Source organism: Lissotriton vulgaris, chromosome 1_1 (genome assembly GCF_964263255.1).
Source record: "Lissotriton vulgaris chromosome 1_1, aLisVul1.2, whole genome shotgun sequence".
NCBI lineage: Eukaryota > Metazoa > Chordata > Amphibia > Caudata > Salamandridae > Lissotriton > Lissotriton vulgaris.
The window spans coordinates 733,656,945-733,682,909 of record NC_141685.1 but is presented as its reverse complement, the minus strand read 5'-3'; the positions used below and the strand labels follow the sequence as shown (position 1 = coordinate 733,682,909).

Here is a 25,965-nt window from a genome sequence, read left to right as displayed (position 1 = left end):
TCCCTCCTTAGGAACTACGACGATTGGAGATAATCACTCCGATGACTCTATGGGCTCGTTACCTCCAATCGTCATATAAATCCTTGACTAATGTATCCTTTGACACCAAGGTGTACCACATACTTCCAGAATTCACTAACATTTTCACTTGCAACTTATCTTGATATACAATACAATGTGGTTTTTCTAACTTTCCATCGCTTTCCTTTCTCATTCCTTACATTGAATTCCTTCACATATGTAATATTAGTGGCAGCACACTCCTCTTCATATATAGGTAAGAACATTTCAGTAACATTTTCACATGCACCCTCAACTTCTTTAACGGTATCTTGTTTATGTCTTGTCTCTTACACATAACTCTAAGCATCAGGACAATCTAAGTTCTATCTAGACATTCTAGTTCAGGTTGCACTGCAGCAAGGGATTAACACTACACACAGCAGGAGGGGGGGTGGCAAGCGGCACAAATTGGCACGACACGGGCTGCAGCAAAACAGCTCTGCTGCGATTCTGCTCCCACTGTGGGTCAGCTCAGTCCTGCCCAACAACGGCATCCTGAGTCAGGTCAGTCGCTACTGGCTACTATAATCAGTCACATTGTGTATCTTGATCTTGCACACGGTGTTCTTTTAATACCCCTCACACACCAAAAGGACCCTTGGTGTCATTCTTCATCATTGGGGTCTTCGCATCACTCTACGGGAGGCAGCGTGCTGCTACACGGCGACTACGCGGGAGCACTTTTAATTTTTGGCTATGTGTGGCGTGTGTGAGGTTTCAGTGTGTTTTTAAGGTGAGTGGTGTGGTCTGAAAAAGTGACTATGTGCAGTTTAAAAAGGACCTGGCACGTGAGGACTACAAAAAACTTTAATCGGCCCCTGTGCTGGTACTGTTAAAAAAGTGATTGTGAGGTATTTGTATTGTAGTGTAGTTCCTAGTTTCCCACTAGGCCCTGCGCATTGGAATAACATAAACAGTAGTATCGACGTGGAACTGCTTATATTCCAGGCCTCCACTGACTATGCTAAACTTAATTGGGTTGTGTTACCAACTAGCTCAGAGGTCACTGGAAACTTTCTTCTCTGCATAGGAAGTGATCAGCTTCCTTGGCACAGACAAGAAGGGATTCAGCTTTCCAACAACCGTGCAACATGACAACTTTGCTCCTCAGATCAAGAGTCGATCTCTAGGGTCGTGTGAAACAATAGACCTAGATTTCACTCAGTCAGTCTAGTGCAGTTTACTTTCACAGTATGTAGAGAATAGAGAGACGGGCGTTTATCAATAAAGGTTAACATTTATTGAACAGTCTTTCTTCTCGTACAAGAGAAATGTATTGCCACAATTGCAATAACTGTTATTATAAAAAGTACGTACAGTAAGATAAGTATTGCGAAATAGAACTGTAAAAGCATTGATATGGTTTCTTAGCCATACAATGGTTTAAAAGTAATAAAACATATATACAGTCATATATACATTAGGCTAACATACTCAACTGGTGCTTCTAACTAAGCCTACCCCAGTGTGCCTGACCTAAGCCTAACACGTGAGAAGGGGAGTAAGTAAGTAGCTTAAGTTAAGTTGGTTTTGCCAAGGTTTGTTTCAAGAATTCTCTTCTAAGGGTTTAGTCAACACCATACCTCTGAATAGAATGATGGAGGATTGGTATCTCCTTCAGGGGTCTCTCTCGATATCCCAGTCACCCGCGAGGGTAAACCGGAAGCGCCGGGACTGGATTTCTCTACACGAGAAATGCAGCGGCTTCTCTCAGCGCGTCGAGGAAGGAGGGGTGACAGCGTCCGCGGGCAGCTGGGCTGGATGTCTTCGCAGAGGACGGCTGCACGGCTCCTCAAGCGTACTGCACCATAGGTCGCGCTGTAGCGGCGATAATGGTAATCAGCAGCTTCACCACCACAGGATAGCAGGCTGCAGCGACAGAGTGCTAGTTTTTACCAACACGGGGTCATGCAGGCAGCTGGCATCAGCAACATGTTCGCTCATTGCTTAAGGCAACGTTGGTAATATTTATACCTGACAGGTGCCGGGTTTGACGCAAGTTTGCTGGACATAAGACGTCAATTAAAGATGTCACTAGGAAGTGGCAGCTATCAGTTGCTCATTAGAGTTCTATTACTAATCAAAACATAGCAAGCGGGGATTTCCAGGTTTGCTAAGTTTTTATCTTGTTGAAGAACTCGGAGTGTTATCTAGGAATATCAGATAGTGACTGCTGCTCTGTCATTGCACTAATTGGTCGCAAAGGAAGTAGCAGAGAGTCATGCTGGAATGTGGCTCTGTGGCTCTGCTCGTGTGAGGCCAGAGATGACTTTACAGAAAATCGTACTTGAACGGTTATGCCAATATAGGGAACAAAGGGCTTTATAGCCGAATAGGGGCATAAGGTCACAGTAACGATCAGGAACCTAGATAAGCACATGACAGTATTTTAATGTACATCACCTCATGTGTGCGTTGTCGACATGTTTCGAAGCATACGCTTCTTCTTCAGGACAGGAGGACGTGAGTAAGGTGGGGATCTGTGCACCACCTCCATGCTGAACTGATGACCAAATAGCAAATGGTCCACCTTATCGCCTTTCTTTCTTTGAAGACCAGCTCTAAAAAGTTTGGGTCAATTTTAAGAAAAACACACCACCAAGTAGTAAAAGCTACGAGTAATCCACATTGCTAAAGGCACACTGAATCATCTGTCTCAAGTCTGCTACATTCACTGCTATTCTAGTGTTTTTCATTTTGAAGACATTGGTTATGACTCATTTTTTAGGACAAGCGGCCTTTGTTGACCAGATAGGAGTTTGCTGTAAATCCCTTTCCTAGGATCCCTGCTCTCCTGCTGAACCAGGAAAACAATTACCCAGATACCAATTTTAGTGTCTTTGCCACTCTGAAGCCGTGAAGATCGGGACATTCAACTTTCAAACCGTCTTCTACCTCGAGATGGGTCTAAGGAGCAAAGTTTCCAGGAAGAGCTACACCTGCAGAGTTTGGATGTTGGAGACGATTCAGGATTAAAAAAGGTTAACTGTCTGGATCCTGAAGTGCCAGCTGTTTTGACCACTTATTGGTCTGCTTCAGGATATCTGCAGATTGCAAGCCTGAGTCATCATTATAAGTGGAACTAATCAGACAGTCAGATGTGTTCTTGGAGGCCGAAATGCAAATAATGAGTTCAACCTCGAGTACTGTTGCAGCACCACACCAAACAAAACACCTTATTTCTGCATAATTTCACCTGGCCTTTGAGTGGGCCCTTTCTTGCACTGTATCTAGCAGACCACCAAACCTTCTATCAAGAGCTTACCAAATGTTACCCAGTGCTTGCTATGGTAAATTGTTTTTTTAAGCCAGAAAGCCCACCTTTCTTCCCCTTATCCTCTACATCTCCCACAAACCAGAGGAGTTTCTGGTCTTTGAAATTATGGTATACAAGTGTGTTTCTTTCAACATGCTGGATCAGAAGTGGTTGAGGATTTTACTCCTCTGTTCAGATAATAAATTTACCCATGACCCATTCTTTACAGATATTCATACCCTCTTGCTTATGTAAAAAGATCTGTCTAAGCCTAATATGAGAAAGTACCTTTGTTATAAAAGCAGAATAGTCAAATAAAGAAAAATGTATGAGTAGATCGATAGATAGTCCACTAAGAGTTATGAATCTCCTGTGAAACAAAAGTATAATGTGGTCCAAACAAAACTATGGAGACAGATTGCCAGAGTCCCAAGCAAACGAAAATGGGAGCTAAGATATGTCTAACTGATAAATAACTGAAAGGGAAAAAGCTGTGTTAATCTGCAATGTGAGTAATAAAGGAACAAAATGTCTACCATTGATGGACAATTCAGAACCATAACACGTCTGATAGGCTTGGCCATGGCAACCTCATGTGTATTCCCAAAGGGGTATTGAAAATTGTCGTATGTGTAGGACCAGGCCCAAAATGCCAATCGGGTACATGCAGGAGACCAATGTGCCCAAGTACAGAAGGTATATGCCGTAGCAAGCAGAAGAGAATTATTGCTCAGTGAGCTTTGGAAAGCCTTCAACCTCTTTGTCACATTTGCTGGTAAATGTTACTAGGTAATTGCATAATGTTTGACTCCGTGCTGTGCCTACTTCAAATTGTCACTTGTAGAGGGATGGAGCCTCGTAAGCTCCGTGAAGAAGTTAAAAGCACATGTATAGTACCAACATCTTCATGATGTCTATCAGTGTTGAGTTTCAATACATTGACGAGTTCTTGTTCTCTGCTTGTGAGTTGAACGTTTTAGTGAAGGTTGTGTGATCCTTTAATGCATGTGTAAGGAGGCCTTTGTGCTCAGTTGGGGAGAATGTGAACAATCTGCATACCCCATGAGATTGTATTTTGCTAGGTATTTAGTGACAGATAAGTAACTAAAAATGTATTATTTGTGCTCCATGTTAACATGAAGACTGAGTTTATGATCTTTATATGATGAGGATGAGAGTCCTATGGGTCTAGGTGTGTACTAACGGTTATTTTATTGTTTTTGATCCACGTTTAGAGATTTCTGTAGGTTTGAGATTGCACATAAAGGCAATAGTTGTATTGCACATAAAGGCCATAGTTGTATTGTCCATAGAACTCAATAAGTTGTATGTCTTTCTTCTACCGTGGTCGGGCTGAAGAATAAGTAATCGATTGTAGATAACACTTCAATGGGCCGAGACTGTGGTTAATGTAGGCTCTTCTGTTTACGTTTTACCACCGACATCCTCTGCCACATCAAGTACATCAAGTACATCACTGTAAAATGATTGGCCGCTTTCTAATTTTCAGAGAGGAGCTGTATCAAGAACTTCTATGATCATAGTTCCAGTCTCATCTTGCAAAATTCATTCACAACACTGTATTGAAGTAACTATCGGTCCTACTTTCAACATCAGAAAGGAAAATAAATGAGCCCCTGAGCCTTAAAAATGAAATACCTTTACCCTGCTGCTATTGTCTCAAAGTACTGCCCCTGCTGCTGTTTACTTCCCCTGGTTCTTTACTGTGCTCCTCCATACCTGCCACTCTTCTTTGTACTTCTGTCCTAATTCTATGCTCTCCTGGCAGTCCCTAGGAGTGCCAGTTCTGCTATTCGGTGCACTCTTACTGGTGTTCTATGAACTGTGGCCCCTGCGTCTCTGTGGTCTACTCCTGCAATATCTTGCAACTCTTAACAAAATCCTGTCCCTGTGGCTCTTGCGTCTACAGCTCTTCTACACACTGATCACCTTGCTTCCTGTCCCTGTAGCAATTTGTGTTTGTTGTCCCAACCTCATGTCTATGAACTAAATCTCTGTTTCCATCCACAGGCCTTCTCTTTAAACAGTGTCTGTTAAACATCCTCTCTTACTGGAACTGTTGACCACATTGGTCCCAACTCTCCATCGTCATGTCCATGCGTGAACTCCCTGTGCCACCCAGTGTGCCTAAACCAGAGGGCAGAAGCATGAAAGGTTCCTTGTCTTTGATGAACATTGGCGAGGAGAATTCAGGTAAGTCCTCAGCATTGTCTCAGACCATATGTATCAGCAAGAATCTGCTTTGTAGCACTTGAAAACAAGAACTGGGAACAGGAACACGATTCACTCGCATATTATGGCACTTTAGAAAGACGAGGCCAGGCACTGAGTTCTGATATTGAGGATGCTGGAGTCACCTTCCAGAGAGCAAAGGTAATGTTGCAGCATTTGCTGGTAACCACTCCATGATCCTTGTGACATCTCACATTTGTACGCACAGAGTACCGGTCCATAATCCGTTATTCTCAAGTGCTTGCAGAGGCAACTATGTTGTTGTGTATTGCCTACTGTCTGATTCTTCTTATTAGATACAACACCAACGGACCAAAGAACTTAATGAATTTAATTTTAGAGTTACTCTATATATTGTGATGAATAACATTTTACTTATAAATATAGCAGTGGTGCAGTACACTCCTACAGCACATATAAACAGATCAATGGCCCTCTACACAGGCTGTGGCTCTCCAAAGTGTCCTTTCTCTTGCAGTGTGAATTAGTGAAGGAAAAGTATATTTACATCTCAGGTTTTGTGTTTGTGTCATACGACAGTAAAGTAAAGTAAAGTAAAATATCTTTATTCGATTGTTTACATATAACAATAATAAAAGTACATTTCATAAATATTTAACACATGATGTAATTGTAAAAAGGACTATTTCCACATGAACTCAGACACATGCGAAATTACAGGTTTAAAAAAAGATAGAACTACGATATAAGTTAAAAAGGTGTACCTTTCAGTACCAGAATTAATTACCCTTCCATATTTTTCTAAACTTAACTGCTAATTTTAAAAAACTACATACAAACATGGTGCAGTCACTGTTTAGCATTTGAAGGTAATAAAGTGCTGGTCTGAATTGTGCAAAATACAGCTGTTTGAGTAGAGGTTTTAAAAACAGATTTCGAGGAACTGTATAATACGAGCAAAAGAATAAAAAGTGTGCCAGATCTTGCGGAGACTTATTGTCGCAGCCGCAAGCTGGCAACACTTGACCTCTGTGTGCCCCACTTGGTACAGCTAACAATAAGTGGATCATGTCAAATCGAAACCTTGTCAGCAAAAAGCGTTCATAGCCCGACAGGGGCCAAGCTAGATAAGGTTCCATATGTAGACAGGTTTTTGTCAGAGCATGCGATCTCACACTATTTTTCTTATACTCTCTCTCCTCCCTCGTCAGGTACCTGGACAACATAAAATTGCTCTTCACATAAGTTACATCAGTTTTAGTTATTTTCTCAGGGGCTAGGAAGAGGTCCAACCGGCCTAATTCAAGGAGACATCTTCTGACGTATTTTATCCACGGGATCTTGTACCTCCCTTCCCACTCAAGAGCTTCTTGCAAGATAATTCTGGTGAGCGGTATGTCTGTGTTTAACCAGCTGTTTAGCCAGCACAGCAAGGGGTTTACAGCAATCCTGTCACTTAAATAGGGCATGCCAAGTTCTTCATGTACAGAAAAATTTGCCGTGCCCCTAGGGAGCCTTAAGACTTCCTTTAAAAAGTTATTTTCAGTGACCTCGAGGTCGTCTGAGGGTACGGAGCTCCATAATTCGCTCCCATAACATGCGATTGCAGTGCTTGTGGCTTGGTATAGCTTCAAAACGGCAGCTACCGGGCTGTTTCCCATTTTCCTTGCAAAATCTATTATTGCCGCGTTAGCCCGCACTACCTCACCATTTTTCTTTTGTATTGCTGGTGCCCATGTTAATTTGTGGTCAAAGAGGACACCGAGGTACGAGAATGTCTTGGTTGTTGGTATTTTTTCGCCATTTACTGAGTGGGGGTATATTTATTTTGGCCCTAAGCCTGTCGACATAGTAAAAGATTTCGAATTATTAATGCTCAGGCCTCTAGAGTTCATGAAAGCAAAAAATGGATCTAACAGGGTTTGAAGACCAATCGCTGTTCTGGAGATTAGGGCGGCATCGTCCGCGTATAGCAGGACGGGCACGCCCTTCCTTCCTATATGTGGATAATCTGTACCAGTTTTTAATAAGTGCTCTTCCAGTTCGTTAATATAAAGGTTGAAAAGAAACGGGGCTAAGATACACCCCTGCCTTACCCCCCGGTTTATCCTGAAGTCCCTAGTTACTTTCATGTCTTGGGTGTAACGGACGTTTGCTCTGGTGTCCGAATGGAGGTCGGCCAAAAAGTTAATAAGGTTTTGTTCCACTCCCATTTTTTGCAGGACCTCCCAAAGCCTGCCTCTGTCAACGCAATCAAAAGCAGACGATAAGTGCATAAAGGCCATGTGAATGGTCCCTTTTCTGGCCATAGTGTATTTTCCGTTTATTAGATACAGGTTCAGACATTGAGTGGCCTGGTCTGAACCCGTATTGTGTTGGCGACAGTATATTGTTTTCGTTAGCCCATGCTACCAACCTATTTAAAATAATGCCCCCCACCACCTTAGCAACTGAATTAATCAGAGAAATAGGTCTGTAACATACTGCGCTACTTCGGTCGCCCTTCTTGAATGCAGGCACTATGGTCGAGGACCCCCAAGACTTAGGGCAGCCAGTTGATACTCCAGCATTTATTACTGCGGTAAGAACTGGGTCCCATAAATGGATATTTGATTTAAATAAATCAGGAGGGAGGCCGTCAGGGCCAGGAGCCTTATTACAGGTTAGACCCTGAATCCCCTTTTCTACCTCCTCAACTGTAAAGCACAACAAATCTTCATCTGTAGTTTTAAAAACCGATTTCGCTTGTGACTGGTCACTTTTAAAAATTGTACTGTAATGAGATACCCACTCATCCTCGGGTATGTTAGTTCAAAGCGTAGGATTACTGGGATCATCAAACAAAGGCTTATTTATGATGTTCCAAAACTTCGAGCTATTTCCCAGGATTGCGGGGTCACACAAAGATTCCCAAATGCCTGCTTTCACTACTTTTTTCCGAGCTGCCAAGGCTGCCTTATATTTGGTTCTCGAAGTCTTTATAAGGGCAGGATCTCTTGGGCTAGCCTTTAATGCTTTTTTGAGATTTCGTCCGGCCTTTGAGCATGTTTGGTCAAACCATCTTGGTTGGTATTCAAATTGACCCTTCGCTGGTATGGTTAGCAGTTGACCAGCTCTGTCAACCACAACGGAGAAGGCGTTTAAAGTAGTTTCATGCGAGGTAGTAGGAGAGACGCAAAGATCAAGTTCTTGGCCACAGCTGGTGTTAATTAAGCTGTACAAGGTGTCACTATTAACCTTTGACCATTTCAAGCGTCGGTTTCCATTTATTGGTTTTAAAGAACCGCAATCATTCCACGACTTCCGGTGTTCGAAGATGCCTCCTCCAATTACAATAGAGATGGGATTGTGGTCACTGAAGATGCTTGTTTGGATTTCAAAGTCAGTGGCTAAGTCAACAAGATCTCTGGAAAGCAAAATGTGGTCTATGTAGGAACCGTGACCGGGGCCTTTGTACGTAGGAACGTCAAAGATATGGGAGTCCGCCGACAAGGACATTGCAACAGTTAGGTTCCTGTCATCAGTTAGATTGTTGACGTATGTGCCACGTGTCGAGTGGTCAAAATGGAAACCAGACCTATTATTGCAACCTATGAGGCCAATAGATGTCGTTGCAGGATTGCCACATGGATGCGAGTTAAAATCTCCAGCAATAATGGTATTTCGGGGAAAACTTGCTGCTTTGGCTTTTAAGTAGTTGTGTAAATGAAGGATATTGCACTCCCTGTTTGAAAGTACAGCATTATAAAAGTTAATGAGGGTAAGTGCCCTTTTACCTCTCCTAAGCACCAGGGCTTGAATATGTCTGTTATCAGATTCTCTATTTGAAACCTGGCAGATAAGTGCGAGGCTGATGTAAATTGCCAAACCCCCCTTAGATCTACCGCTATTCGACGGGGCTGCCGGTTGAATTAAACTTTGAAAGCCCTCGATGTGTACATTTACATCTTCCAGCCATGTTTCTTGGAAGCACAGAACAGTATATTTCTTTATGGGAAACATCCTAAACAACGAAGATCAAAAAACGACTTACCTGAACAACGAAGTCTGAACAACGAAGAATCAGATACCACAAAGTCCAGAACCACGACTTTGCGGAACAACGACTTAAAACAATTAAAATGTTCAGAATTAATTTACCTTTTAAAGCCAGTAGATGGCACTGTTGGTTAGCATTTCACTGTGGTAAAGCCTTTCTCTTCTCGGCGCGAGTAAAAACTCTATGGCTGACACATTTGAAATGGCATCAAGGAAAAGCAAGCATGAAAATCTCGAACAATAAAAGGTAGGTCATTTGTTTGAATAAATGATTTTTAAAAAATACTTATAATTAATTATAAGAGTATTATTTATAAAAAGAGATGTTTAACATTTGGATTTAATTTGAAGTAAAAACACTAACATATAAACACGCTAATAAGGAAATATTGGGGGGCGTGGGGGGTTCTCCCCCCACAAATAAAGACTAATTAAAGGAATTTCGTTGTACAGGAAGTCGTTGGAAAAAAAAGTCGCTGTAAAAAAAAGATCGTTGTTTAAACTTTAGTGGTTTAGGAGGTCGTGGTTCAGGCAGTCGTGGTTCAGGAAGTAGTTATTTAATCATACAACCATATGTATGCCATCCAAGTTGGGTCCTTTGCCTTGGCAGCCAGACCGGCTACATTCCAGGATAAAAGTTTTATAACACTACAAGGTGATATGTGGTCTAGGCATACTACCTGTACCGTGTTAGTGGGTGAGAATATAGCTTGATCACCTCGATCTGTCATTGTAACTGCTTGCACTTCGCTAGTAGAGAGTAGAGTGCTCTCTGAGTGATTTACTGGTGGAACTACCTTACGTGTTTCTTCTAACACTTGGGTTGAAATTTGTCTATTAACTGAAGTAGTGCTTTCTGTTTTGTTGGAATGTGCTGCCCTGATTGGGGACTCAGAAAGGGTAGAAGGGGGCAAGAGTGCGATCTGTCAGTCGATCTCATCCAGATAATCTGGAGCATAAAAAGCGTCAAATTTGTTTGAGATAGGAACCCCGTATTGCATATTTGGATGGTGAGGGTATGAGTAGTGCTGCTGGTGTGTATGAGATAAAAACTCCCTTCTCTCTTGATGTTTTATGGGATGGTTATTATGCTTACTCATCCATAGAGGTTCCTGCCTATAGTTTGTATAGTCCGTTGAGATGGCCTGGCCATAGGGCCATGGGATTTCCCTTGGTTGGTAATGGGCCACTGGCTCAAGTATCCCCCCTGACCGAAGATTGACTGTGATTGTATTATATTTTGGCCAGGGATATTAGAGGGGTAGAAGTAGCTCAGGTCCATAGTGCGGATAAGACTGTTTGTCACGCCGCTTTTCCAACTGCTAATAAAGCTAGCTGCACGGCTATCCCCGAAGTTTACCACAATGCAGTCCCCCTCAGTTGATTTGAATCTAGTTCCCACCCAGTCTACTCTTTTCACGTGGGAAATATGGCCATTTATATGTTGGGGGATCGGTCTATGTGTGGTCAGCCAATGGCTCACCTTATTTTTTAATTCTACTTGGGATTCTGACCTCTCACAAGTTAATTTGGGTACACCAATCATAACGATGGTGTACGGACTAGATTCAGGAGGGAGATTTATGTGAAGTGGTTTTTTGACTACCACCGGTTTTAGCAATTTATCCCCTGCTAGATTTGTGGGTATACTCCGTTTTGGGGTTTTAGTTTGATCCACTTGCTCAATATGAGTTCTAACTGGTTTAACCGGAGAGCTCTCGGCGGCCCATTCGCTTTCCTCATTTTCTATGTCAGGTAGAATCTGGGCGCTACTCAAGGTTGCGGCCACTATGTGAGGTGGATTGACGTCTGCGTCTAGGTTTGTTACAGGTTTATTGGGGACTTTTTATTCTTGGTGATTTGGCAAAGTTTGTTTGGTGGCACTAATCTGTACGGTTTTCTTAACCCGTGCATTTTTATTACTGGTTGGAACAAGGGAGCTACTTGCAGGTACAAAAGTAGAGGTTGATTTAGGTGCTTTCAGTATTTTGAGCAGGGTGGAAGATGCATCGTTTTGGGCCCTCTCAAATTTCCCTAATGCCTTTTCGATGTTTATGACTCTCTCACTGATAGAGACCTGACTAGGGTTTCCAATTCACCCAAGAGTGATTTATTATTTACCAATATGTGATCTGTCTGATTTGTTTGATGTATGAGCGTGTTTGTGTGCACAGTCTGCATTTCACTCGGTAGTGGACCTGAATCTTGGCTGATTGTAGGTGAGCATAGGTTTGCTGTTTTGGAAGCAAGGTTAGCCAGTCTAAAAGTAGACCAGATATCCTTGGCTGAATGATTTTGTTTAGCCTTAGGTCGATGGATTTTTTTGGCTAAAGATGTTATTTTACTTTTTGTTCCATGACGCCGAATTATATTTTTTGTAGCTTGACTTATTTCAGGGGCAGGTTGTATTTTCGGTATTAAATCTACCAAGGGTGTGGCCCTTGATTCTAGAGGGGCTATAGGCGAAAGACATGTATTAGTGCCATTTTCACTAAGCAACATAAGACTGTTGTCCCTGCTGTTACCTGTAGAGGGTAGAAACAAATCTGTTGATGTGTTATCTCTAGTATGAGGGCTAGGAAGCCCCGTGAACGACAGCATTAAAATGGACTCTTGAGAATTCGTTGTGTTGTCCACAATATTAGCGTTTTCGGTGGTATGTAAGGAGAGATCCGGAAAACACAGGTCTGGGGTTAATGAAAGGCGTCTTTCTGTATCTTGTATGGCATCCGCCACTACACTGATCGTTTTCTGAAGCATTAGGTCGATGGCAGTTATTGTAGGAAGTGGTGTATTGGGGACACTTTTTATTCTTGTCGTAGATCTCGTGGCCACAGGGGTCTTTCTAGTTTTAGACATCCTTTGTCTTGGTTTTTAAATATGACAAATAGTAAGGTACCCCTTGATTAGCAGCTAGGCAGGAAAATACACGTAAATCACCTTAGTTGTATCACGCAACGCAAAATGTAAGGGGGGTAGCCCGACCCGTCCTCCTCGGTCCCCTGAGGGCCACAGAGGGCCCGCCCTTTGCCCGGGCTTTGCCCGGCGTCCCGCGAAACGGGTCCGACGGTGATTTAAAGCGCCAGCTGGCGCTCGCTGATGACGCTGGACTCCAGCGAGGGCTTCTGGGTATCGTAGTTTGTAGCCCCTCGCCGGTCTCCTCCTGGCGGCCCCGCTGTAATTGTAATCACAAACGGTCGGCTGCTGGAGACTGGCGGGTGGGTCCAGGTAGTGGCAAGGTTTGTGGCGGCGTGGTTTTTGCCAGGCGTGTAGGATGCAGTAACTGGGGCACAAAGCAGTTCAGTAAAGGATCGCCAGTAGCTCTATTAAAAGTACGATTTAGGACATGGACACATATTGCTGTTGCTAACTTTTGGTCATAGTAGAGAAACTAAAGAGTATAGTGGGAAATATAGTATAACCAAAACTTAACAATAGATACCCGGCCTACACCAGAACCCAAAGGGGCATCAAATTCAATATAGGTTTTTAGTATTAGGAACACGCAGAGGGCTCAAAATACACATTGTGGATGAAGGACATACTAGACTGCAGAAGAACACATGATGTAAACTGCTTATACAGACCGAAAATTAGATGATTTAGTAACAATGAATCAGCTAATAGACACCATTAACCCATAAGACCATGCAAAGAAAGAAGCAAACAGCTCAAATCAAGAATGGGAGGAGCTAGTATAAATAGAGACCCTATTACACAGGAGAAGGGACAGAAAAGACACACAACCATCAACTGTGAGAAAAAAATTGCAGTAAAACATTGCAAACGAAAACATCTAAGCAATTAGAACAATGACAAAAAGAATAAAGGCTCTGTCTGTTAATGTTTAACTGTGAGATATAGTAGGAATACAAGATTAATAAAGAAGTAAGACAATTTTAGTAACTCATAATTTGCTGTAAGAGTAGCCATCTTGGAATGCTTTATCTACGTGAATGAGAACCAGATCTCTGGTTTTGATACTACTGCCTTTTCCCCTACATTCAGCCCAATTGCTACTCCCTTCAACACTAGATCCCCTCCTTTATTCACTCTCCCTGACCACAATGTACAACCACATTGACTGAGTGCAATCTCTAAATGCACTTGCATCCACCCTTGACCATACCAGACCCAGTCACATCACTCCATTTTCAGCCACGGTGATTGCCCTTATCATTCAGGTATTTATTTACCCTCCCTGGCTCGATGGTCATACAATTGCATTGTCAAATTCCTTCAAAAAAGAGATCTCATATTCTAAGATCAACACAATGTGAGAGTTAATGTTTACTCCTCATAACTCTCTCCTCTCATACTCATGTTCACCCACTGATCCACTCTGCCCACATTGCCTTTCTCTACTACATTGCCTTTCCTAAATCTATGAACTCTTTTTGTGTCTCATCTCATGTCTCAAGTGAATAACCTTGTGAGGTAAGAAGAGGAGGCAGCCAGTAGAGGACAACCGGGGAAGTTGTTCAAGGTCGCGGATATAGTCTGTGGGGGAAACAGCGTTTACAACACTGTTGGTACAACGTGGTGTCATTACATCACTACCCTTTAGGAACCCACCACTCAATTAAAGTGGACTGTTTCCTCACATATTTTAACATCTTTTGTCTCTAGTGATCATTTAATAAAATTGTTACCTCAGATACACTACTGACTATTTTAATACCCCCATCACTCACTAGTTTTCATTTGCACTCAACACGCCCTAAACTCACCATCCCGCTCCGCAGTAATCCTGGCGTTGCAGCACACCAAAGAGACCCTCGGTCTCTTTGGTGGGGCCCGATGATGAAGCATGTCATCACTAGGTGGTGAGTGAGGGCTTTCTTCAACATCCCAGTGTGGTTGTTATTGTGCTCCCTAGAACGGCTTAGCCTTTTTCATAGACACTCTTCTTTTGTTTATTGGTCATTACAACGCAGTCAGTACAAAAACAGCATTGTTACCACGTATACCATTAGATCGCAAGTCATTACAACGACTTGCTGTAGGGAGCTCTAGGTACTCTATTTAGAAGCCAACACCTTCCCTACTGTTGCACAGACTGGAGTTGGAATAGTAAATTATACTATTCCAAATTCCAGCGCTCCACACCCCCACAGCAAGTTGTTGTAATGGTACGAGTGGTAACAACGTGGTCGTTGCACTGACCTTGTTGTAAAGGCATGCGTTGTAACGTCATATATTCGTCAGTGGTAAACCTTCTGCAACATACAGCATTCCTAACACGGATAAGCAAAGCAGACTACTGACAACAGAGAAAGAGTAGGAAGCATGCTGGGCCGGGCACTTCGAAGAAATCTTGAATAGACTAGAACCAACAAGCGCAGTGGACACCCAAGAAGCAGAGTCAGACGTGGACGTGAACAGTGCTCCACCATAGGCATCTTGCACAATTCATTCACAACACTGTATTGAAGTAACTGTCAGTCCTATTGTCAACATGAGAAAGGAAAACAATAGAGCTCCAGAGTCTTAAAAATGTAAGATGTTTACCCTGCTGTTATTGTCTCAAAGTACTGCTTCTGTTTACATCCCCGTCTCTCTACTGTGCACTCCCACGTCTGCCGCTCTTCTGTGTGCTTCTGTCCTAATTATGTGCTCTCCTGTCACTGTCCAGCACTGCCAGTGCTGCTATTTGGTGCACTCTTAACAGGTATTCTATACACACCCAAAGACAGAAAAAATCCTTCAACCACTGTTTACATTGATTTGGGAGGGTAAGAAAGTAACAGATGACTGGAATCAAGGCATCATCGTCACGATTCCATAAGCAGAAGCATTAACCAATCCTTAGACACCGCATTTCTGATGCTGTGGACAAGCAGTTAAGAAAAGAACAGGTTTGGTTGTGCAAGGGCAGGTGGTGTGTTGATCAGATCCTTTCTCTACGCAACATCTTAGAGCAGTGCACGGAGTGGTAGAGACAACTATACACCTGCTTCAATGGCTTTGAGAAAACCTTTGACAATATCCGCTGTGACTGGCTCTGGCGTATTTTGAGAACCTTTTGCATAATGCAGCAGATAGTTCTTCTCATTAAGGGCTTTTATGATAATTTTACCGACAAGTTGGGATATAGTGAGTACAGCTTCTAAGTAAAGAATGGTGCGAGACAGGGATGTGTGTTGTCCGCTTTACTCTTCAACCAAGTCATGGATTGGGTGTTGGATGCATAATGGAAGACCAAGCTAGAGGCATCAGGTGGACTTTCTTCTCTGCACTGTATGAACTTGACTATGCGGATTACCTAGCCTTGCTCATTTACAAACAGCACCTCATGCAGGAAAAGAGGTGTCGCTTCAACATCTATGCACAGCAAGTCAGCCAGAAGGCCAACACGAAGAAATCTGAAGTCATGCCACTCAACATTCCAAACTCTACACCAGTCAAGGTGAAGTGAGAGAACTTAGCCATGACTGAAGAGTTTGTCTACCTAGGCAGTGCTATCAGACATGATGGAGGGGCAGGCAGTGGCATCAAGAACAGATTGAGCAATGCCAGGAATGCCTTCAGATTGCTGAAAAATGTGTCGAGGTCATCTCAGTAAAGCAACAACACCAAGGCGTGGTTTTACCAGAATTGCATTCTGTTCACACTCTTGTATGGATCAGAATGCTAACTGTCGGCCTTCCACTCCAGGAATGAGAGAAGAATCTTCTGCATTTTCTGGTCATCCATCTCCAACCAGGAACAACTCTCCAGATGGAAGCAATGGAGCACGGACACCATCAGCTTGAGAAAAAGATTGCGATGGATAGGTCACACCATCAGAAGAGTCAAGACTTCATCACAAGAACAGCTCTCCACTGGACCCCCTTAAGGCAAACGGAAGAGAAGCAGGCCAAAGAACAACTGGAGGAGAACTGTAGAAGCAAAGATGAAGATCCTGAACCACAGCAGGGGGACCGTACAGAAACTTGCCCAAGATGGACAGAAGTGGAGGTCCTTCGTTGCTGCCCTACATGGATTATCGCTCTGTATTTTCCTGGCATGGTATTATTAAGGTCCCACAGGCACTTGGTCCCTTTTGGCACAGTTGTGTTGGTTTGACGTACACTTGGTGGTTGTGTGTTTTTGGCACATCTGTGTTGGTTTTACATATACCAGGTGGTTATAGGTGCATGTCACACCTTATCATGTCGCAAGTTAAGTGTTTTTGTCACTAGTGCTTTGTCATTTTGTTCTTTATATTGAGCTGAAAAAATCTCCGTGTACCCTAGGGTTTCACTGATTTTTGATATTGTTATGTTTGTATTAGATACCCCTGTGCAACTTCTTTTGTCCTGAAGATGGTCCTCCGGATCTTTATGGCCTACTTGGACCGAAACGTCGACGCCTAACACCTTTTATACAACCATACTGTATAATTCACTTGAAATTACAATTTGTGAATTAGGCTGCATATGTAATAACGTGCATGTGGTCCTTTAGTGTGTCCACACTATGTGGTAAAGGTGTTTATATGCCACCATATGATTCGTGAGATATGGTTTTGGTGGTTTAATGTTGCCGGACTTTTTGATTCGTGAAAAACTGTAAAACAAAAAAGTTTATAATTGAAAAGCAAAAAATAAAAATATATTTTTGATACTATTTACTGTTTGCTGTTGCTGAAACCCTTTGGTTACCTTTGTTAATTTAGTGATCATTGTTATGACACTGTTGAATGTAAAATTTACGCTGTGAATGATTCCTACTTGGACACTTAGCTTATATGATTTACATTACCCAGTCCCGGTGGGATTATTGGGTGGCTCTGTTCTAATACTATTGTGAAGCGCAGACGCTGTCTGCAAGGGCCCTTTTTTCAAGTGGTTTGTCTTATTTGTTAGAGTATATATGTCAGCTCTTTCATGTTATAATTTTTCTATAATTTTTCTATGATTTGTTTTATGTTTTGATTATTGTGCCATACATATTTGTCTGTCTAACGATATATGTTGAAACACCCAAATGTCTGAACTCGAAACCATCACTTACACAGATGATTATATCAAAACTATTGCAGGTGGACCCTCACTTTTAGGTCCTCAATTGAATGCTAGTAGTTTAAATTCCCCTCGGAGCACTCTACGCAACAATTTGGAAAGACTCCACAAAAAATTGATTAGAACAGAACTGCATGCAAAGTTTTTAAGGGATTGCCTCTCTAATAATATCATTCCGATAGGCTTACAAGTGCGGAACATACCTTGCATCTTTGTAGAGGACGAGGAATACAAGACCGGATTTAGTTTTGTATCCAACAAGTGTTCCAGAAGTTGGATGGTGCTTAGTATAGAGACAGCTGCACGTCTAATTGATAAAATCAAGGCAGAAATTGCAGATCTCGAAAAACAAATACGTGAAGATCCTGCAATTTCTGATGCGAATGAGTTTTTAAGTAAACTTGACGTGACCATAGCTGAGTTCCAACGTACTAACATTTTGAAAAAAACAGAAAAACTACAGAAAGATCTTAGGAACTACAACCGTGAACGCACCTATCCATACCTGAAAAAAGATTTTTTCCAACAAACAGGAAATCAGGACAATCCGGCACCCAAGCACACAACTTTTTCTGACTCTGGTTCTTCAAGCTCTGACGACAATCATAATAGAGCAGCCTCCATATACAGGTCTAACAGAGGAAATAATTCCACACCTTTTTTAGGGAGAGGCCAAACGCCACACAGGGGACGATCTCGGAATCCGAGACGAGGTTGGTTCAGGAACCAATATACCCCAGGATTCAGACAGACTCGCAACAACTATTACGAGTGGTAACCACACATTCTAGTGATAAAACAGCTATGTTCACTACCAACTACCCAAATATGGAAGTTGTACCAATCTTTAATCTGTCTTCATACCAACTAAATTCCAGAGAGATAGAAGTCCTCAGTCATGGGCTATCATTCGTCCCCACCAATAGGAATGATCTGTTCTCAGTTCTAGTAGAGGCTCATCGTTTTTTCAGAACCCTAAGATTAAAACACTACTTTCACAAAACCACCACTAGCATGCCCATTAACATCAGTGGCCTAAAATGTCCATCTACATTTTTCCCAGCTAACAATCTAATACCCAAAGAGATGGTCACATTCGAAAATGTGGTACTTACTGAAATCGAACAGCTTTTCCAAAACAGAAAGTTTGTGAGATTCAATCTCTCAAAAGATGATATGTCGATCATTAAGACTTTATCAGAACGGGAAGATCTAGTAGTCAAACCGGCTGATAAAGGGGGAGGAATCATTTTGCAGGACAAAACTGCATATGATCAGGAGGCCCTGAGACAACTGAGTAACCCAGAACATTATAAGAAACTTTCTGGTGACCCTACGGCCAGGATCCGTAAATTGATCCTCACATTGACTACTAAAGGCCAAGAAGGACTCTGGCTGAGTAAAAAGGAATTCGATTACCTTAACAAGGATGATTTCAGTATTCCTGCGTTTTATACGCTACCAAAAATCCATAAGAACAGTCAATCACCACCGGGAAGACCTATCGTGGCTGGTTGTCAATCCATTCTTCAACCTTTGGCTGAATACGTGGATTATTTCCTAAAACCATTCGTTACCACCACCAGATCATTCACTCAAGACAGTAGAGATGCAATTGTTAAACTAGAAGGTGTCCATTTTAGCCCTAATCACAACATCTTGGCTACAATGGACATAGAAAGTCTATACACTAACATTCACCAGGCTGAAGCACTACAAGTAATTTATAACACCCTGGAAACTCGTACTCGGCCGCACCAGGTTCCAACTTGGTTTATCACTGAATGTGCAAGACTTGCTCTAAATGAGAATTATTTTCTCTTTAACAATGACTTTTTTGCACAATTGAAGGGGGTGGCAATGGGAGCAGTTTTCGCTCCCACAATAGCGAATCTGTTTGTAGCAGACTTTGAAGAAAGAGTCATCTACAACAATAATCCCTTTGCAATTAATTTGGTGCATTATTTAAGATACATCGATGATGTCTGTGTAGTCTGGGAGGGAAGCAAAGATAGACTGGAAGAATTCCACCTGTGGCTCAACACACAGGATGTGAACCTGCAGTTCACCCTTGAAAGTAGTTGTGAATCCTTGAATTTCCTTGACCTGAAAATTCTACACGTAGAAGGGACACTTGCCGTGAGTCTATATACTAAACCCACGGCACGTAATACCCTTTTGAGGTATAATAGTCACCAGCCCCTTAACCTACGGGATAATCTCCCTTTTGGTCAGTTCCTCCGTATCCGGAGGAATTGTACCAAGAGGGAAGATTATTTCAGGGAAGCAAAAGTTCTGCAAGAAAAACTTGTGACTCGGTCATACCCATATCGGTTGGTAAAACATGCTATGAAGCGTGCATGGTTTTATGACCGTCAAGCCCTCCTACAAACAAAGCAACTCACAAACTCTAATACCATACCAGACACTATACCCCCAACTTGTGTCCTGACCTTTGGTACTGAATCTACAGAAATAAAGAAGATCATCAAACACAACTGGCATTTGATTCAAAAGGTTGAACCCCAGTTAGCCATTCCCAGATTTGCCTTCAAAAGAGGTAAGAATCTACGAGACCATTTGGTCAAAGCCTACAGGGAACCCAAGATCAATACCCTAAGTAGTATGTGGGGCATGGCACCCATTGTCGGACACTATCCATGCGGTGGATGCACAGCTTGTGCGACCACACAAATAACCAAAACTTGCTGCATTAATGGGAGACAGTTGACGCTGAAACAACTCTCTAATTGCATGACCAAAAATGTAATTTATTGTATCCAGTGCCCATGTGGACTCAACTACCTAGGAAAAACAACACAAGAAGTAAGGAAACGAATAACACAACATCAATCACGCATTAGATGCAAAATTCAAACGGCGCCTCTAGTAGAACATTTCATCAACACGTCACATGCTCCCACGGATATGAAATGGTTTGTCATTGAATGTGTAAAGGGTACAAGGAGACGTCCCAATGTGGATAAACTTCTTGCTCAAAGGGAGAACAAACTGATTTGGCTTTGTGACACAGTAGAGAATGGGCTTAACACTCTTATAGAATGGCATTCATTGGCCACCCTTTATTAAAGGTCTTTTGATTCTGGATTGTCACATACGGCTGTATGTGAGATAGAAATACCTAACTGGATGCTTTTCACTGTAATATAAGGACATTTGGGCATATTTGTTAATTTTGTAGTCGGTTATTCTTGTGCCATTGTATAAGTGTTTATTGTTGTGTGATAATCAAACCTCCCTTGTCACTCCAATACGGCATTGTGCGAGCAACTTTCTAAATATAGTGCGTCTGGGCATCTGTTCCGCTTATTCACATTTTGTACTCACAATAGTATCTCAGTAACTTCTGTTTAACGTAATAACAGTGTTAAGTCCCACTTAGTACACTGTAAGATGGCCGCCATGTTAACCCATTGAACTGACGTCCTGGCGCCTAACGTTATATACGTCAGACGCGGCAATAGAATACTTCCGCGTTCATTCACGGAGAAGACACACGGACTCTTGAGAGCCGGCGTCTTTCGGTAAGTTTAAGGCAGGATAGCGGTATATTGACGTTAGTCTCGGCATAGACATATTTTCTGATGCTTGCCTGTTTTTTCAGAACTTTTGGCGGCTGCCAGATGTAAGTCACATTTTATGCATGCTTTGTTTTTAAAACGGTTTTATTTTTAAAAGGGCATTCGAGTACACGCAGTGTAATTGACTCAGTGTTTGGTTTACAGAACGACCTGTGAGGCGTTTTTGTTGGCTTTACAAACACGATTTAATACACAGGTACATCTTGTATTAATGGATTATCGCTCTGTATTTTCCTGGCATGGTATTATTAAGGTCCCACAGGCACTTGGTCCCTTTTGGCACAGTTGTGTTGGTTTGACGTACACTTGGTGGTTGTGTGTTTTTGGCACATCTGTGTTGGTTTTACATATACCAGGTGGTTATAGGTGCATGTCACACCTTATCATGTCGCAAGTTAAGTGTTTTTGTCACTAGTGCTTTGTCATTTTGTTCTTTATATTGAGCTGAAAAAATCTCCGTGTACCCTAGGGTTTCACAGATTTTTGATATTGTTATGTTTGTATTAGATACCCCTGTGCAACTTCTTTTGTCCTGAAGATGGTCCTCCGGATCTTTATGGCCTACTTGGACCGAAACGTCGACGCCTAACACCTTTTATACAACCATACTGTATAATTCACTTGAAATTACAATTTGTGAATTAGGCTGCATATGTAATAACGTGCATGTGGTCCTTTAGTGTGTCCACACTATGTGGTAAAGGTGTTTATATGCCACCATATGATTCGTGAGATATGGTTTTGGTGGTTTAATGTTGCCGGACTTTTTGATTCGTGAAAAACTGTAAAACAAAAAAGTTTATAATTGAAAAGCAAAAAATAAAAATATATTTTTGATACTATTTACTGTTTGCTGTTGCTGAAACCCTTTGGTTACCTTTGTTAATTTAGTGATCATTGTTATGACACTGTTGAATGTAAAATTTACGCTGTGAATGATTCCTACTTGGACACTTAGCTTATATGATCTACATGCCAGACAGCATACTGGGCAGTAAGTAAAGTAAGTGTTATGCCTTTGGCCTATAAATGAGCAGGTCTAATACCATCTCAGTGTGCATGCACATTTGATAGGCTGTTCAGTCTCTCTCTACAAAGGCATTCATTTTCAGTGCAGAATGTGGTCACAACTGCTCAAAAAAGACTGCAGGTAAAATCCCGCTCCAACTACCCTGTTGTCTGTTAGCTGTTCTTCCTTTAAAGAAATCCTCAAGGGCCTGAAGTAAGACTGAGGGCCTCTTTTAGAGTTTTGGAGTGCGGGAGCGCTGGCATAATCAGTGGGGCTCCTCTCTCGTCAAGCTTGTGGTTCCCCACTGTATTATAGTTGAGTGAAGAACTGTGTCAGGCTCTTGTTCTCAACCTGTGCCTTCCACTACACAGTGCAGGATCTTGTCAGATCGAACCTTTATCAATTCCTGCCCTCTAACTTGCCTCCTAGATATTATAGTCACTCTTCCAAAGGCCTTTCCCCATGCAGCCGCCCCCCCCATCTAACTAGTAAATCAATGCAAGTGACACCATCATTATCCTCGTCCTCAAGATTCTTCATTGGCTCTTCCTTTCAGTATGCGTGAAATTTCAGTATGCGTAAAATTCAAATCACTGCATCGTTTATAAGGTCACCATTACAAGAAAACTGGAGATCTGAGCTTGAAAACTTTCTGTGGCCAATTCACAATGATATTTTCAGCCCAAATATAAGTCAAAATCATCACAACTAAAAGCATGTTTCATATGGGACTAATGCTTAGATCTTTCAATTCCCCAACTTGTCCAATCTCTTTCCGGTTTTTTATACATCACTCAGTATAACTTGAAGCTTTGTTTAGATATTGCTTTTAGAATAATTAGGGCATCATTTAAACTCTGGCAGGAAGTCCGCCAGGTCCATGGGGTTTACAGAGGCCTTTACCTCTGCTTTCCTGGGAAGTACCATCTGCCATATTGAGTGGTTCCCATCCTACCTGGCAGGATTTATAGTGACGAAAAAGCTTCTTCCAATGTGGTCGAAGCACTTTAAGCAAAACGAATGCTAGGCAGGCCATTGTGCTGGAGTGGCCTGATCTGTTTTCTTTTCTCAAAAACAAACCCCCTAAAGCAGCGATTTATCTCAAAAGTCGAAAAAACAATGATCCTTGAGTTTTTTTCCATTCGGTGGGGGGAGGGGAATGTTGATTTTCCATGCTATGCAGGGAAAATCAAGTTTGCGTTGGTTTCATCAGTGTAGGCTCCACCAGCACATAATCAGAAATTTCCTAACCGCTTAATGGGGCACAGGAACTTCAGCTTTGTTGGTATGGGAGCCCTGACAACTTACATCTGAGCTCCCACTAAAAAGAACTCTAAATGAGTAATCTTTTGTATTGATTGACTGCACTTTAAAGCATAATCAAAAACAAATACATTGTGAGTATGAACTGCCTTGTACTGCTTTTTACATTGATGAATTGTCCGGGGAGGACTAGAACAGGCTTGTGAACACTGTGCAACTCCACCTACAGATACTGTTTAAAAGCATTAAGATTAAACAATGGCGTTTGACCCAAACAGCTCCATAATAGCTATTGAAGACGAGGCTGGGTGTTTTGGACAAAATCTCTGATTTTGGACTTAATCAAGGTTAGACCCAGATTGTCCTTAACAACTAAGCAAAAATGTCTGATATACGCATAGTAGAAAAAGCCACATATTTAGGTATTTGTTTTTCGTCTAAGTTAGATAATGTGGTTAAGCTAAACATAGAACCCCTTATGGATACTATACAAAAAGATCTTTAACGTCTTTGCATTTATCTATCATAGGAAGATCTAATGTTATTAAGATGTTGTTTTTCCTAAAGATTTTATGTTTGTTTTGGCAATATGTCTTGAATTCACGACACAGGGGTTTAAAACAATAGAGTGGATATTCTATAGATTTATCTGGGCTTATTCGCAACCTGACGTGCTTACAAATCTCTTACCCTACCCAGGTGCAGGGGAGGGCTAGCACTCCCGAACCTAAAATTATATTACCGGGCCTCTAAATTACTCTATTGCGGAGAGCTATAACAGAATAAAAAGGGATGATATATGGACAGAATCCAATTATGTAAGAACAAGACATAAATTGATTTTTATTGCCATGGCAACCTTAATAATGTGTATTGCATCAGCCTGGTTGAACCCTAATGCACCATCGTTTCAGCAATGGCTTGCCAAGCTGCTGGCAATATCTAACCTAGAAATGGCTATATATAAACGAAAAGGTAGTAAACTACGTATAAGAGGATTGAAAATGTGGACTCCCATACTTGTGTGGAGTCAAACCCAAAGCAGCAAATAGGTGGGGGGGGGGTGAATTATCTTCCCCACTGAGCGTGGTCATGATATAGAACTATATTTTAAGAGGAAGATGTTACAATTGTCATTTTGATTTGCAGTTGACAAAGTTAATATAGGGTACTCTATGTAAGTAAATAATGAATTTGATTGATTATACTTGTCTGATGGGGGAGGGTGGAAGGGGGGTAAGTGGGGACTTTTGTTGAAAAACAAATAAAGATTGTTTAACCCGTTGACCGCTGCGCGAATTCCGCCGCGGTGCGGCCATTATATTCAGTGGGCGGGGTTCGAACGGCCCTCGGCCGTCCTCCGCACACGCCCACCATCACGTGGGATGGCCGGGGGCCACCAGCAGCACCAACAGGGTTAAAAAAAAAAGATTAAACAATGGCATCAAGGGCTGTACAACATTATTTGGTCTTAAGACTTAAACAAAGACACAACACTGTGCTCATGGATAGCCGTACTGTAGAAATCTCGGAGTCAAATCCTTCAGGTACGGTTTGTTACTCAAAAGGACCACCTCTTGACAGCCTCAATTCTGATTGGTATCACAGCACAGAAGGTTAAGGTGATCAAGCGACGGAAGGAAGAAAAGGCAACAGCAGGGAAGGAGACTTGTAATACAAAAACCATATACTATTACTCTGACTAAATAACCGTCTTATAACAGTCTATACCCTGTTACCATCTGTTGCCTGTACAAGAAAATAATCTTCAACTTTGATTCAGAGATACAATATATATATATACCATGTCAGTTCAATATGCTTCTATGCTCCTCTTCCGTAGGACATTTTCATATGAAGAGAACGTAACTCAATTATTACAAGTTTCTTCTAGCCTAGGCTTCTTTTTAGGAGACCTGAGATACCTACCGATAATAATAATGTGCCTTGCCTCACAGGAGGCAAACCACTTTCTAGAACTCACAGATACCGCCATTAAGAATGGCAAATAAGGGGTGCACGCGAAAGCGACAAGCACTGGTTCCACATGGACCGAGCGGTCACGGGGCGCACCATATGGGACCTGCCTTGGCTACCGCGTGTGGCGCGCTCCAGGAGTGCATATATGGCGGTTCCCACGAGGACGGTTCTTGACGTATGGGACAGAGTGGCAGTGTCCAAGGGTCTAACCACGTTCCCCTCTCCGCACACCCCCATTGCAGGTAACCCGCACTTTCCCCCTGCTGCCCAGACCCGAGCTTTTGAGAGCTGGACACAAGGAGACTGCAGGGTTGCAGGAGACCTCTTTCTTGGAGGGTCACCTAAATCATGGTTGGACTGCAGGGAAGAATTTAACCTCCCTTTAACCGCCAGCTTACAATATGCGCAACTGCGCCACTGGACCTCGGGAGACGACATGTATCGGGCTGCTACCAGGGCATATACTCCATTTGAGAAGTTGGCACGCTCCCTCGGGGGACTGAAACGGCTCATCTCCCAGATTTACAACATCCT

General features: G+C 42.2%; 1 protein-coding gene across 1 annotated transcript in view; it reads left to right on the top strand.

The window, feature by feature from the left end:
• AXDND1 (axonemal dynein light chain domain containing 1) overlaps positions 1-25,965 on the top strand; it is a 570,869-nt gene that overhangs the window by 41,835 nt on the left and 503,069 nt on the right. Inside the window, exon 2 of the mRNA XM_086955354.1 lies at positions 5,351-5,533. Within this exon, the coding sequence (XP_086811480.1) occupies positions 5,431-5,533 (103 nt within the window). The 5' untranslated portion in view covers positions 5,351-5,430. The remainder of the gene's footprint in view (positions 1-5,350; positions 5,534-25,965) is intronic.